This window comes from Thermobia domestica, chromosome 4 (assembly GCF_964235325.1).
Source record: "Thermobia domestica chromosome 4, izTheDome1.hap1.1, whole genome shotgun sequence".
In the NCBI taxonomy this organism is placed as follows: Eukaryota; Metazoa; Arthropoda; class Insecta; order Zygentoma; family Lepismatidae; genus Thermobia; species Thermobia domestica.
In genome coordinates, this window is record NC_137457.1 from 174811666 (window position 1) to 174826365 (window position 14700).

The 14700-nt window shown below is 34.8% G+C and overlaps 1 protein-coding gene across 1 annotated transcript in view; it reads right to left on the reverse strand.

The window, feature by feature from the left end:
- Nucleotides 1-3939: 3939 nt before the first annotated feature.
- LOC145683402 (hemolymph lipopolysaccharide-binding protein-like) overlaps nt 3940-14700 on the reverse strand; it is a 392275-nt gene continuing 381514 nt past the window's right edge. Inside the window, exon 4 of the mRNA XM_081754738.1 lies at nt 3940-4317. Coding sequence (XP_081610864.1) covers nt 4103-4317 — 215 coding nt within the window. The 3' untranslated portion in view covers nt 3940-4102. The remainder of the gene's footprint in view (nt 4318-14700) is intronic.

Genomic DNA, 14700 nt, shown 5'->3' on the forward strand with positions numbered 1-14700 from the left:
AATATTTTATTATGACTGAAATCAGAAAGATTCACCATTATTAAATTGGCACTGTAAAGGTCTGTAAATACTGAATTCACTGCACATCCAGTTTTTTCCTTGTCGCAAGTCAGTGATGTCTTAGAGTAGTGGCTTATGCGTTAGTTTCATAACGTTGGTGTCGCACGTTCGATTCCGACTTAGGAAAGTAAGAAAATTTTTATAATTTGCAATATGGATGCTTCTGATATATACTAACATGAAAAATATTCAATTTCTCTTGGTTTCAGAATTGGGATGACTTCCTTGACAGGTGAAATGCCAACAACAGAAACTTACGTCATTTGTGTTAACCTTGTTTGGTACAGTCTGGGAACGTAACGTTTTTGGACAATAATTGATAATTATAAAAGGCTAAGCACGTCCATACTGCTGTAGTATGGTAAAAAAACTGAGTTCCTAGAAAATGTTCCTAGCTGTGCACAAATTGCAAGTGGCGATCAAACTTACAACTATTTACAACAACTCACGAGAACGATCCTATTTAAGATGTCACCTCAACTCTCTACCTAGAAGAAGGGCAGAACACAATGTATTAATGGTATCAACTAACAAATATGTATATTCCATTTCTTGTTGTTATAAAATGATAATTCCATCTGTAAATCCATAAAGATAATGATATTATTTCGTTCATGTGTAAACCTAAGAAACATCTGACATACTGTATATCTTTTCTGTCTCTATTCTCTATGAATAATAATAATAATAATAAAAAGAAGAAGAAGAAGAAGACTAATAATAATAAAAAAGAATAACACAATTAGAATACCAATTATCTATTCCTTACCTTCCCATACAGAAAAATTAATTATTCCACAACGTCATTGGATCCCAAGTAGCTGCAATGGGAGTTTCTTGCTTTCACATATTTTAGACAATTCTCCCCAACCCGGGTATTGTTCGCCACTGAAATGTCATTCCTTTTGTCGTATTCCTAACACTATAGGAACACGAACACTGAAATACCGAGGACAGTTAAAATTCCGACGTTGCTCTTCATTGGAATTCAAACCCCCAGTGGATTGCGCCACATGATCAGCAGCCGAACGCCCGAGATCACTCGGCTAGTGCCACCGGCTCAATTTACCAGATATTCCTCATATGAATATCACAAAATTCTAGTAGTTATGGTACATAAACATACAACTGTCTATTTCTACACGTGTTGATACAATTCAAAGGATGTGAAAATAATTTATATCGTCTTTTCTTCTTTGGAATTTAGAAGTTATGGTAAAGATGAAATATACAGTAAATCGGGACCATCAATGAAACCGATGACGTAGCCTAAACTGGAAAATGTTTCTTGATATTTTCCAAATTGAGGAACGTCTATATACATGTAACATGTTTTTGAGTTAAACAAAGAAATCTGGAGTAAGTCATTTTCACACTCACATAAGCATTAGCATTTTCTGTATATTCTTCCATGAAATTGTTTTTACTAGGTAATAGTTTTGGTGGAAAATGAAGTGGTGTGGTGGGTGAGTGCTTAGTGAATTGAGTTTATATTCGGCAACCCGGTTTCTAATTTCAGTCAGGCTGAAACTTTTTCAAATGTTCAATTTCACTTTCAATGCATACTCTGTGTGACAAGCAAGATCTTCTTTACAATAGAAAGACAATGATGTTAGAATAAGAAGAACTGGAGAAGGTCTGTCAATGGTACAGTGATTTACAAACTTATTTTCAGCGGTTGTTATAGATTTTACATTTTCAGCTACTTTCAAGCATTTCTTGATTCGTGAAGTATGAGTATTTTTATTTCTGTAAATATAAAATATATAAAGAAATAATGCATCCCACACGAAGCAATATTGAGATTAACACCTAACCCATATGCTCCGTCTGTAACCCATATGCCCCGCCTATCAGACGGATTAACTCTCAAAAATTCAACTACTACACAAAGATGCGAAGCTCGTACTGAGTAGAAATTCCCAGAGGTACATGATGAAAGGGGGACTGGTACAGGGGACTGGTATTTTTGTTTCTATGGTGTGGAAACAACAAGAAACATCCCGTCCACTGTACCAGTCCCCGTTTCATCATGTATCTCTGGGAATTTCTACTCAGTACGAGCTTCGCATCTTTTTTGTAGTAGTTGAATTTTTGAGAGTTAATCTGTCTGATAGGCGGGGCATAAGGGAGTTGTTACTTTTTCTCGAGTCTGTGTGACTGGGCATACGTTTAAGCACATAAAAGTTTTAAGTGCGGTGTTTTTTTATGAAGTATGTTTCTATGTATCTTTTTGCGATCCAGAGGCATTGTACTAGTTGTGGAGATATTTTTTTTTTTGCTCGATCAACCGATGGTGGCTTTGATGCCCGTATTAGTTGTTTACTGGCAGAAGAAAGTGATGTTTCTAGTGAGTGTTTTTGCGATTTTAACTAGACGTACTCAGACCCGGATTACGATAATAACGATATAAGTGGTGTAGAAGTAAATACAGGAGGACGAGTTGGAAGACGAAGAGGAAGATAATTCAGAAGGAGAAGATGTTGAAGACATACCAGGATTGCCACCACCTGACCCAGTACAAATTGATGTTCCGCCAGCAAAATATGTAGTCAAGAATGGTGACGCATGGTCTTCTCAAGTGCCTCCTCGGAACCGTAGGACTTTGCACCTTAACATAATTAGAGTTGGGTTCTCTCGTTTGACTATTCAGGATCGAGTGCACGGAAAAAATCCTTCCAAACATGAGGTGTGGTCCTTACTTTTCACGGATGCAATGATAAATGTTATTGTTTTGGAGACAAACAAAATAAATGCTATAGTTAGACAAAATATTCTAATTCCACTTTCAAACATACTTATAAAGACTGATCCGGTAGAAATAAAAGTTCTTATTAGTCTGTTACTTTATTCTTCACTTATTTCATAACATGAATCGATGAAGTTACTGATTGAAATGGGGGCTGCCCATCGACATGTTAACCTATAAGACAGTAACATCATTCCTTTCTGTTGTGGGTCCAGGTAATTATCAACGTTGCATTCTCATGAAAAGTGTACAGCCCAAACGACTTATCCTTTTTAAAGGAATCATTCTCTTTTGATTGAAAACAAAATATTTGGAGACGGTTTGCCATATTACGTTTTGTTGTAACTCTCATAATAACAAAACAGCCTTGAAAATTATTTTTGAGACACTATATATATATATATATATATATATATATATATATATATATATATATATATATATATATATATATATATATATATGTATATATAGTGTATGTGTGAGTGTGTGAGAGAGAGAGAGAGTGTGTAGAATATCTTGTTCCTTTTCATGATGTTTAGGAAAAGTATAATATTCCAAACATGTTATTAAATTATATATATTGATGGCCGTCTGAGAGACGGGGCATACGGTTAAGAGTTGGAGAATAAGTCATATGGTTTAAGTGTTCGTTGGACAACACGCTCTGAAACACAGAGATTTATCTCAGAATGGAGAAATGTTTTATGCGTCATCTACTCACAATTTTACTTGCATGAAGACTTCACTCACTACTACCAATTGCTGCCAGTGTGAAAAATTTTACGTGTATGTTGGGTTGTATGTGATCAGGTCTTCTCACAACTGCAAATTAACTGGACCACAAGTAATGGGATTAGAGCACTTACAGGGGAGGTATTTTTATGATTCGTTGTACTATGGTGCTTAAAATCTGTATCTACGCTAATTTTCTTATCAAAATGAAAACTTCTAAACGTTAATGCCAAATTCTTATGCAACCTTCTCTTCCGTACTTTACTCCGCTGTCATATAAACGTCACGCCGATATGGATACACTTTTGGCGATGAGGATACGTATACACTACATAAATGAAATCCGGAAATTGATTGAAAAAAAATGGTATGTAAGAGAAAAATACCAATATATTCAATTGTTTAATTGTCCTCAATATATTTGCATAATGCATCACATAATATATAGTTTGAAAATTATTTGCTTCCAATTAAAATTTTGTACGTCATTGAAAATATGAAAGACAAGCTTACATTGCCGTGTTAACCAGTAAGGACAACTAGATTCGTTGTACAACTTTATTTTATAAAATACCGTGCTCTATTTGGTATAATACGCTGGATTTCGTATGCCGATAGTTCATATTCACAAGTAAAAGTATATTCTTGATCACAGTATATGTCATTTAATCTTCCGTCTTCTATGCTAATGGAACCACAATGTTCTTTTCCTTGGTAATTATTAGGTTCACCTTCTGACCACTTGGAATATCCAGCTGAGTCCAAACTTTCACCTATTAGACAGATAAGTAAATGTCAATTATTTACACCTAATTATGAAAATTGTCATTCAAATCGTTAAAACAATTTTTGTTTAATTGTATGTACATACTACACAATTGGATATGAAAACGTTAAACATACTGTATGTTTTGGTCACGTTAGCCGAAATTGCACAATATTTATTACACTTGAATAATATACACAAGAGATAATTACACACATGGATATATATATCAAATCATACTACAAAGAGCAAGAGTGAATTCTTACATATATAAACAATGTGTCCATAAAGTCCGTTGCCACCCCTGTATCTTCGAAACGACCACGAATATGAGAAAACGTAAAAACACGTCCATAATTATTTTAAGGGTCTTAAATTAGAAGCTATAAAAGGTCCATCCCAGACACCCCGATATAGGAGTACGTAGGGTCAACTTAACAATTTCAAATTGCAAAGGGGATTAATATATCGTTAGAAAGTTCTAGAAAAGACAAAATTATTTTGCCGAAAGTTTCAGGAGCTAATGTTAACCCCGTTAAAAATGGCAGGGTTTACATTTGCCATCCACAAAAATTTTTACGTTTACTCCACCCCTATATGTGAGAGTTTGTGGTAAACCTTCTATAGCTCAAAATTCAAGCTCCTCAAAATAATAATGGACCTTTTTTCGCGTTCTCTCATTTTGGCAGTAGTTTCGAAGATAGAGGGGTGGCTACAAACTTTATGGATATCCTACATATAAGATGATTTTGTGGTGGCAACAAACTATATGCACATGAAGTGTAAAACCCTGCTACTTTTTATGGGTCAACGTACGGACTTGAAACGACCTAGAAACTCTCTTGACGAGACCTATTCAACGATACATTACTAGACCTCGTTTGACATTTAAAATCTTCAAGTTGATCCCACGTATCTCTATATTGGGATGTCGGAGGTGTGCCTTTTATAGCTCAAAATATAAGTCTCTTAAAATAATGATTGACGTGTTTTTGTGTTTTCTCATATACTCAGACGTTTCAAAGATACACGGGGTGTCAACGGACTTTATGGACATGAAATGTAAACCCACTCTATTTTCGATGGATACAACAGGAGGAAGTTGAAACTTCCGGCAAAATACTTCTCTTACCGAAACCTTTTCAACTAATATATTATCCAACCCCCTTTGAACTTTACAATTTTTAGGATTTGGGATTTAAGATTTAGATTTCGGGGCTCTTGGCATCTTACGGCCATTTAGCCCGTCACGTTTGAGGGATGACGTCCCTCGACGAGCACACTAGCCAGGGAAAGGGAATGAAGAAGGGATTGGGGTAGGATGGAAGCGGCCTGGGAAATATATTTTAGGTAACACCCCGGTATTTGCATAGTGTGAATGAGGAAAACCCACGAAAAGTTGATTCACGGTGGCTGGGCTGAAAAAGAATTTTACACTTTTTCGTTCAAGTGTCCCCACCAGGACAACTTCCACCGAAAGCGAGAGCGTTAGCGACTACATTACGCGATGCTACTTAAAATTTTCAGTTTGCCCCATGTACCCCTGTATTGTGGTTCTGAGGTGCACCTTCTATAGCTCAAAATTCAAGCCCCTTAAAATAATGATGGAAGTGTTTTTGCGTTTTCTCATATTCGCAGTCGTTTCGAAGATACAGGAAGTGGCAACGAAGTTTATGGACACCCTGTATATATATGTTTGTCTAAAGTTGCGTATAGCTAATATTCCGGTTATAATCGGTTTTCCTGAACATTTTAAATATACAAAAGTTTCTTACTTTGATCTTCCGAATGAAAACCTTCATTTCTTATTACAAATTCGGTATCGACCGAGAAACTAAATCGGAATACGTACTGCTCAAAGCTGTAATAAGTGAGTACCACTGTCAGAAAAAAACTATCACGGTGACCAGTATGAAATGTTCCGAAGCGGGTAAATACCTCACATTGAATGTGTTTTTCTGAAAACGTTAAATATATAAAAGTTGCAAAATGTGAACAACTATCGGAAGCATGTCAATATCAAAATGTGCGCGTCGCAATGTGAGCCCCACTGGGTCAAACTGTGGTCCTTCGTATGTGATCAGTGGTATCAAAACCTAAGTTCTAACACACACTTCTCTTTCAACCCTGACTGTCTATTACTTCCAGCACAACCGTCACCAAAGTACTTTAACTAATACTATTTAGCACTAATGTATTACATAACTATATTTCCAGGTGTCACTTCATAATATTATTTACTACAGTACTTTAGTTGTTAAACACTATTTGACGTTAACTAATACGCCACTGACCTCACTGGCTAATATTATTTCCCGCAATACTTTGACATTACTTTGACATTACCCCATACGCCATTGATATAACTAATTTAAAAATAAAATTCTGCTAAAATTTAGCCGAGTGCTATAATATTATTTCAGCACCTTTTGTTAAATACGCCAAAGTATGGTGTTGATCGATAACATAAAAGTTTTAAAACGAGGAGCAAAACCTGAGCGCAGGAGAACTTGGGAAGGACTTATGCCTTTCTCTTATTTGTTTCTTGGTTTTTATTTTCGGCTGCCTCTCAAGATCCTTTTCCAGTTTCTCTTTCTCCTATTTCTCTTTCTGTTTCTGCCAGCGCTAGCTAGCTTTATCTTCATCTCTGATAGGCAGTAATAAAACTAGGAATACATTAACTAAAATGCGAAAGAGAACGGCCACACATGACCTAGATTTAAATCACTTGCAAAACTTGAAGATCTCGTAATAACTGCAATAACTGCAGTGAGAAAACCTGTGTTGTCACCGTACAACAAGTGTAGGTCATCCGGAAGCTAGTAACCTTTACGGTGCCGAGCTAGAGCTGGACAATCGAAAGAGGATGACGAATTGATTAAATGTCTCAACAAAAGACACACTTTGCGGCTACAAGTCCACGTAAAAATATACATGCATAAAATGATTGTATCCAATAAGAAGTCGGGTTAGAAATATCTCTCGACGGGACTGTCGGTGGGCTAGATGTCAAGACTTCTAACCGCGGCTCCATGGCATACAATTTGGTGGCATGTACCAGATCACATTCAGAAGAATCTAAGTGTACAATGTGAATATGGGGCATTAGACATTAGGATTGTTAGTAATGAATTCGACGTTTCAAAATGCTGTTATGTCTAACAACTGCAGAATAAGTTGCTATGGAACCTTAAGTGAGAAGAAATTGTGAGGGGAACAACAACATGTTCCTGTAAAATAGAGCTTATATTCTTTTGACTATATGTACGTGCAGGCCTGTTATGTACTGTACAAGTTGTCACTAAAGATACATGGACCAAAAATATTGTTACTCCCTTAGTATTTTCGTCTCCAAACCCTCTACATTGCAAGTGTGTTGTTTGGATTTCAGAAAATATACTATTTAATTATACATTCGAATTGATGTTCTTCTGAGACCTAAAAGTGAGAAAAACGTCAATAAAATTCATCCATGTTTGTTTGGTGTAATTGAGCTCTGTGTCTATAAAAGAATTCCGAGGTTTTGAGGAAAAATATTTTAATTAAGTAAAAAACGTACATATATGTGTTATACATGATTGGAAAACTTTCATTTTCAAGTTTTGTTTTTAAGTATTTAATAAAGTTCAATAGGAGCATCGCCGGGGTTTTGAGGCAAAATAAGTAAAAACATACATACATGTGTTATACATGATTGGAAAGCTTACGTTTTCACGTTTGTTTTAACAATTTTAACAATCGCGTCTTGACAACGATTTCTTAGGGCTTCGAATGCATGAAGCTCGGATTCTGTCCACATTCTTTTCAGACACACACGGCCTACCCGGCGACTTTTGCTTTAAAACACTTCCTGTTTCCCTGAATGCAGTTAATCATTGACGAATGGTTTTAACCGTAGGCGGGTCAACGCCATAGCTACGTCGAAAGTTTCTTTATACAGTAACAACAGACTTACTTTCTATGAGTCAAATAACACATTGAGCCTTTTGTTGTGGCGTCATCATAGCGCGAAGCGCAACAATCCACACGGCACGGCACTGATTCACTGAGTACCGCAGCCGCTACGTCGTCTCAAGGTAAACGCTCCGCAGCGCTGCCACCTGTTGATAATAACATTTCCAATTAGTATGACTAAAACTTTTTGAGCTAGTCCTTTCAGAGAAATTAACGAAATTTTCCTCTCTTTTATCGTTAATAAGATATTAATTTTTAAAACCCCGGAGTTCTTTTATAAACACCCTGTATTTACTATTATGTCCTTTAGTTTTTAATATTACCAGGTTTCTGTTCATAAGCTCTGCTATTTAACTATCTCAGTATAAACATTCAAGAGGAGATAGATCAGGATATCGAGGTGCTTTCTCTATGGCACATCTCTACCAATCACTCGATTGAAAAAAGTGTAACCGATTTAACTTCGAACATTATAACCGAAATATGCCGGAATTGCATCTTGTTGAAATCAAATTTTAGAAAAAGCTTCTAGTACCAAATTCTCGATAGTTGCTATTATTTTGGCTTTACGTAGGTTCACATATCTTGGGCAATTCAGTTTCCGTTAATGAAAAACATTAATGTAATATGGTTGCTCAATATTCCACCCTAAACAGTTACCTTCTCGGAATACTTTTTTGTAAGAATCCCGAATCCATCGCGGGTTTTCGTCAGTCCAATATCGTATATTGTGCCGATGTAGAGTGAGCCACCGAAATTCTTGATGTAAAACGTCCGCGAGATAGGCAACCCAACTAAAGCCTGCTCCAAGATTAATTACGTCTGGTAGTATTTAGGAGAGCAGTGTGAAGCTGCCCCACCTGTTAAAAGCACAAATCGTAAAGAGTATTTTTTTGCAGAAGTGGAGCAAAACGCTGGCTAACGAAATGACAAAAAGGACACTTTGGATGCTTGTACTGTCAGTAAACAACACAATACCAGAAAAAGTATGCGGACACCAGAGGCGCCGATGAGAACATAGCAATCAGGGGACTTAAATAATCTTATAATTAACTCAAATGAGGGATTATATAAACAAGTTAACTTACTTCAAATGACTATACATGTGTGCGTATCAAATAATATACGGAGAGATTATGTGGTATATGTATTAGGTTATTCTTTTAACTAAACACAAAGCTTTGCGCTGAGTTTTGAAACTATTAACAATAGGCTTACCTGCAAATCAATCGAAGTATGAACGGATTTTTCAGGGGAAGAACATAGCCTCTAATGAAAATTTTGGGTGTCTAACAGGGTCTGAGCTCTTAGGTTGCAGCGCCACTGATTAACACGTAATATTACTTCGAAAGAAGATCTTGTCCGATTTCTTTATTCGTTAAAAGACTTTTGAAACTGTTAAATTTTGGTATGCAGTAATCTATTTGTAAATATTAAAAACGCAAAATTCGATAACACTGAAACGAGTTGGAGAACATATCCGTACTAAGAGATTGATGGAAACGTACTAAGGGTCTTGACTTGAATAACAGTTGTAAAAATTTACACATTGATACACAAGGAAGAAAAGAGAACATAGTGTCAATAAACAACAATTTAAAATGTACGAAATTAACGGTTAATATCAAATATAGAACGATTAACAGAATTAACTCCTTTGCACCATTCATTTTACTTCCTTTATTCTCAGGATGACATCATCACTGAATTTCTCCACTGGAGATTAACTTTCATTCAGCAGCATCAAACAGGAGCTCAGCCTATTAAATGAAAATTAAAAAAAAATAAATAAATTGTAAAGTACTTGGGTGAGACCCGAACTTGGATCACCAGTTTAGAAAACCACAAAGCTAACCATTCACCTAATGCGTTAGATTTTTGAGAGTAATTATATAAAGAGCCTTTTTTGTTCGCTCAAAACAGGGCTTGTTAATAGTCGAATTCAAAACACAGGAATATGTAATAGAGAATTTAGAGGGTATTATATCACTGTATTCACTAAATTATTAACATTTCAGTTTTTTGAAAAAAAAATACAAAGCTCCTTTATTTTGAATCAAATATGGCGCGTATATTATAGTCGAAAAGAAACTAAGCACGAATCAATTACTGCGTTTGACCAATAATCCGAAGGTTATCAACTCTTATCCCCGTACGACCAGTACATTTTTTTTTTACTTTAGAATTTTCGGTGGCGCTTGATAAGCGATGACACATGTTCTAATATCTTCAGATATTTGAATACTCAGATGTCAATACTTGAAATATCAAATCTTAATCTAAAGGAATAATAATAATAATAATAATAATAATAATAATAATAATAATAATAATAATAATAATAATAATAATAATAATAATAATAATTTATTATCACTGAGGGCATAACATTATTACCAGAAAGGTGATATTTGGAAATAATATTTTGGTTTTGTTTAGTTAGTGTTGCCCACGACAAGAGGAATTTCTCATTTCGCTTCTAAAACAAAACAAGGAAAATTGAGACGAGAATTAATATTTTACATTCGAGACGGGACAAGACTAACTGAAATTAACGTCTCGCTTTGGACATAAGAATTGAGGCGAGACGAAAAGTATCGTAAACATTTCTCGTTTTATCTCGATTCTCGGATTTCTGTATTTCCATTCTTTAAGTAACAATTGCTTTTTAGACTGAATCTTATACGATTTGTTACTTTCTATTTCGGAGCTCATAAAATTTATTATGTTGTGTGCAGGTATTTTTATAGTTGAGCTATCATAATTACGTGCCTTACTGTTCAGTGATATTCAGTTATTTATATTTCAGTTATTTTCTTAAAACTTATAGTAGAATACATTCTACATGAAACTATAGCTGAACGCTATCGCTCAAACTTTCCTTAGTTGCAGATAGTGTTGTAAATAAAAAACGTTCGTACTTTTTCAGAAATGTACGTTTTTTTAGAAAAACTTTGCCTCTCGTTTTTTCTCTGAATTTCGTTTTTTCCATATAGTCATTTATATGCATCTTATGTCAATTTAAGTGTGAAATATTTTATGTAGGTGTAATCACCGTAAAATGAAAAATAAATTAAACTCTAGATACTGATACCCTACAAATATTTTACAATTTATATGAATAGCATACCTACTAACAATTCGAGTTTCAGCAGTCTTACATTAATATCAACTAAGAAATAAAATTTTGTTTTTTCGTGAAAGTATTCTTTCCATAAGTACGAAAATACTATCAATATAAAATGCAAATAACTTATAAAAAATTAAAAACTAATACCAAATTGCCTAGTATTATTTTTCTAAATATCTATTTGTCGACTACATATATGATATGCAGAGCCATCATACCATACCATATGTGCAACACGTGCATTTGCATGGAGCATCGAGTTTGGGGGTCCGGCAAAATCTGTTATAAGTATATTATTTAAATATTTCTTGTTGGAAACAGACTTCATGATGATAGTAGTTAAATTTACTAAGCTGACCCTGTTTGAATACCACAATAGTAAACCATGTTTAGGTTGCATTAGTTTAAGGTCATATGGACAATGCAAAAGCAAATGTCAGCACAACTTGTTTGTTTGTTGTCAAATGCAAGAACTCAATTCTCGAATAGTAGCGAATGCCTGTTCCGTTTACTTAGGTATCACAGTTTTGGTATGAAAACGAGTCTTGGTTTTGTCAGAATCAAGTTCTTTTAAGATATAAACAAGATATAAAAGATATAGAAGATATAAACAAGTTCTTTTAAGAAATGTTAACAGATGTAGAAGAAAAATTAAGAAATAGAGATAAAAGAATTGGTAAAGATAAAAGAAAGTTGTACTGGAATTGCAAACTGATACATTGAGATTGAAGCTCGATATTGAATTCTTTAAAAAGGATTATCATCTTTGCTCTGTATGTGTGTTTGCTTTATATTTGCTAGCATAACAAATTAATATTTTAAAAAAACAGACCCAACGGGATTGTATTTTTAGTAAGTATTTAAGCCTTTCTGAGTGCAACTGCACTTACCCTCCCCTTTGTTGTTCATGCTGGAGTAGCATACGTAAAATAATGACTTTTAAGATTTGTTATTTCTCGTGAAAGGCGGAAGCGGAAAATTATGCCACTGCACGGGACGACAAATTGCCTAGGGTCAGCCCTGGTGATATGTATATACAAGACATGGATATAGAATGACGCAATTTGAAGTAATGCAGAGTGTTTCAAAATTAATATTAAGGTTTGGAAACTATGTAGTATCTATTACAATTAACTTACAATTATAAATATTATATGAAATGAAAGAGCAACTCAAACAGTTTTGTACGCACGCATGAACATCTATTGTTTCTTCTGTTTGCCGTTAGAAAGAGCAAGAAGCAAAGATAGAGACTAGAGAGCAGCAATATTTTGTGTTTTAATAAAGACTGAATTTGTAGTTACAGTGCAACCGTCTGTGTGAAGAATATTAAGGAGACGCTTGCAACTATGTCCTTATCGTTTGTAGTTGCTGCAAGTTTTAAAGCCTACAGATTACGGTTTACGTGCCAACTTCGCAAGTGAAATATTTCTGCATAACAATGGAAATTTTTTTGGATTGTGTCGTTTTCAGTGATAAATCGACATTTCACCTAAGAGCTAATGTGAACACTCATAATGTTTGCATCTGGCGATCAGCAAATGCTCAGGAGATGGTACAGCTGAAACGAGACTCCCCTAAGTTGAATGTGTTATGTGCCATATGGTTGAAAGTTTATGGGCCTTCTCGCCTATCGACTAGAGGTGTGCCGTGTGACGAATGAACCTCACATCAAACACTTGTAGGGAAGAGTGTTTAAGATGCTCTTTTACTTGATTAATTGTTTATAATTGTATGTAAAATGGAATAAGTACTACGAATACTTAAACCCCCGATATTCATTTTGAAACACCCTGCATCTCTCACCAGCAGTGTTGAAACTAAGATATAAAAAGGAGAGAAAAATTTCCGTATAAAGTTATTGTTTACAACAACGATATTATTATCAGTTGAGAGTATAACTACAACAAAAAGACGGGTTAGTAGTCAAAAAAATGTAATCAAATGTACACTCGTAACCCTTCGGAAACAGGTGGCCAAAGTGGCACACACTGATGTGTCACTTTTTAAGCCACTCCCGTGTGGACACTAATTAAATATCGGGATATTATTTTTGCCAAATATGGTTTGACCATAGTTTATCATATTAATTTCGTTTTCTTCTGGTGTCGAATTTCCTTCTCAAATTTCACCTCAGTCAAAAATTCGAGAATTTACTTCTCGAATTAGGTACCTTTTTCCCTGTAGCTTCCTTCGTTGTAGAGAGACCACCTTAAAACTTGCCAGGTAGATACCTCGGATGGATACCTAATTGTTAACAGCAACTGGACGGGCCTGCTCGCGAAGTTACCAATTAGGGAAATTAAAATTTTCCGAAATTTGGGCAAACAAATCGAAATTTTTGTTTATAAATCTGTACCTATACATCCGAGTTCAAGTCAACTTACGCCAACAAAACATTTTTCTTACTGAACAAATGCGGGTACAGATCGTAACAATGCAGTAATTATGGGAGAACGAGAAATTCGTATTTAGGTTCTAATCCTTTTTTTTTTTTTTTTTTTTTGCTAGTTTTTCCATACTTTCCTCTTTACTGTCATATATATTTTTGGTAATTGTAATCTTTGTTCCTTAAATATCGCCATAATACTTGTAGAATATGTTAGATGCGAACCAGTGTTTAATTTAAGATAGCTTTCGTCTAACTGTTAGCAGTGCTGCCAGCTACAGAAAACTTTAATTACAGATTTTAGAGGAAAATTTTGGGAATTTTATTTTTTTTACTATTATTTCTCTCCTTTTGGCTATATCGGAATAAACGTACCAGTATCTGAAAATCTTGTCTCTACCCTACACGATGCACTATAAAAAGTTTCAATAGGATAGTTAGGGGAAGTATAGTTGAGATTTACAGTAGACCTTGTTCTCTAATTGGAAAGATAACTGTGATTTTTAAAGTAGAATTAGATATTTTTTATTGACATGCTTACTTTATTAGATAGGGTCACAATACTTGTAGGATGTATTAGAGGGATACCAAAGCTTATTTTAAGGTAGTTTGTATGTGTGTCTGATAGCAGTGTTGCCAGCTACATAAAATTTTATTTCCAGATTTCAGGGGGAAATTTTGGAAAAATTCCCTTTTCGTTTCCTTATTTCCCTCTTGTTGGCTACATTGGAACAAACGTACCACTGGCTAAAAGCCTTGTCAGTAGCCTACACAGCACACCTAAAACGTTTCACTAGAATAATTAGGGTAAGTACAATTGATGTTTATAATAAACCATGTTCTGTAAATGGTAAGAAAATTGTGAATTTTTGAGGTAAAATGAGATTTTTTTTTAAATTTCATGCTGCAGGATGTAT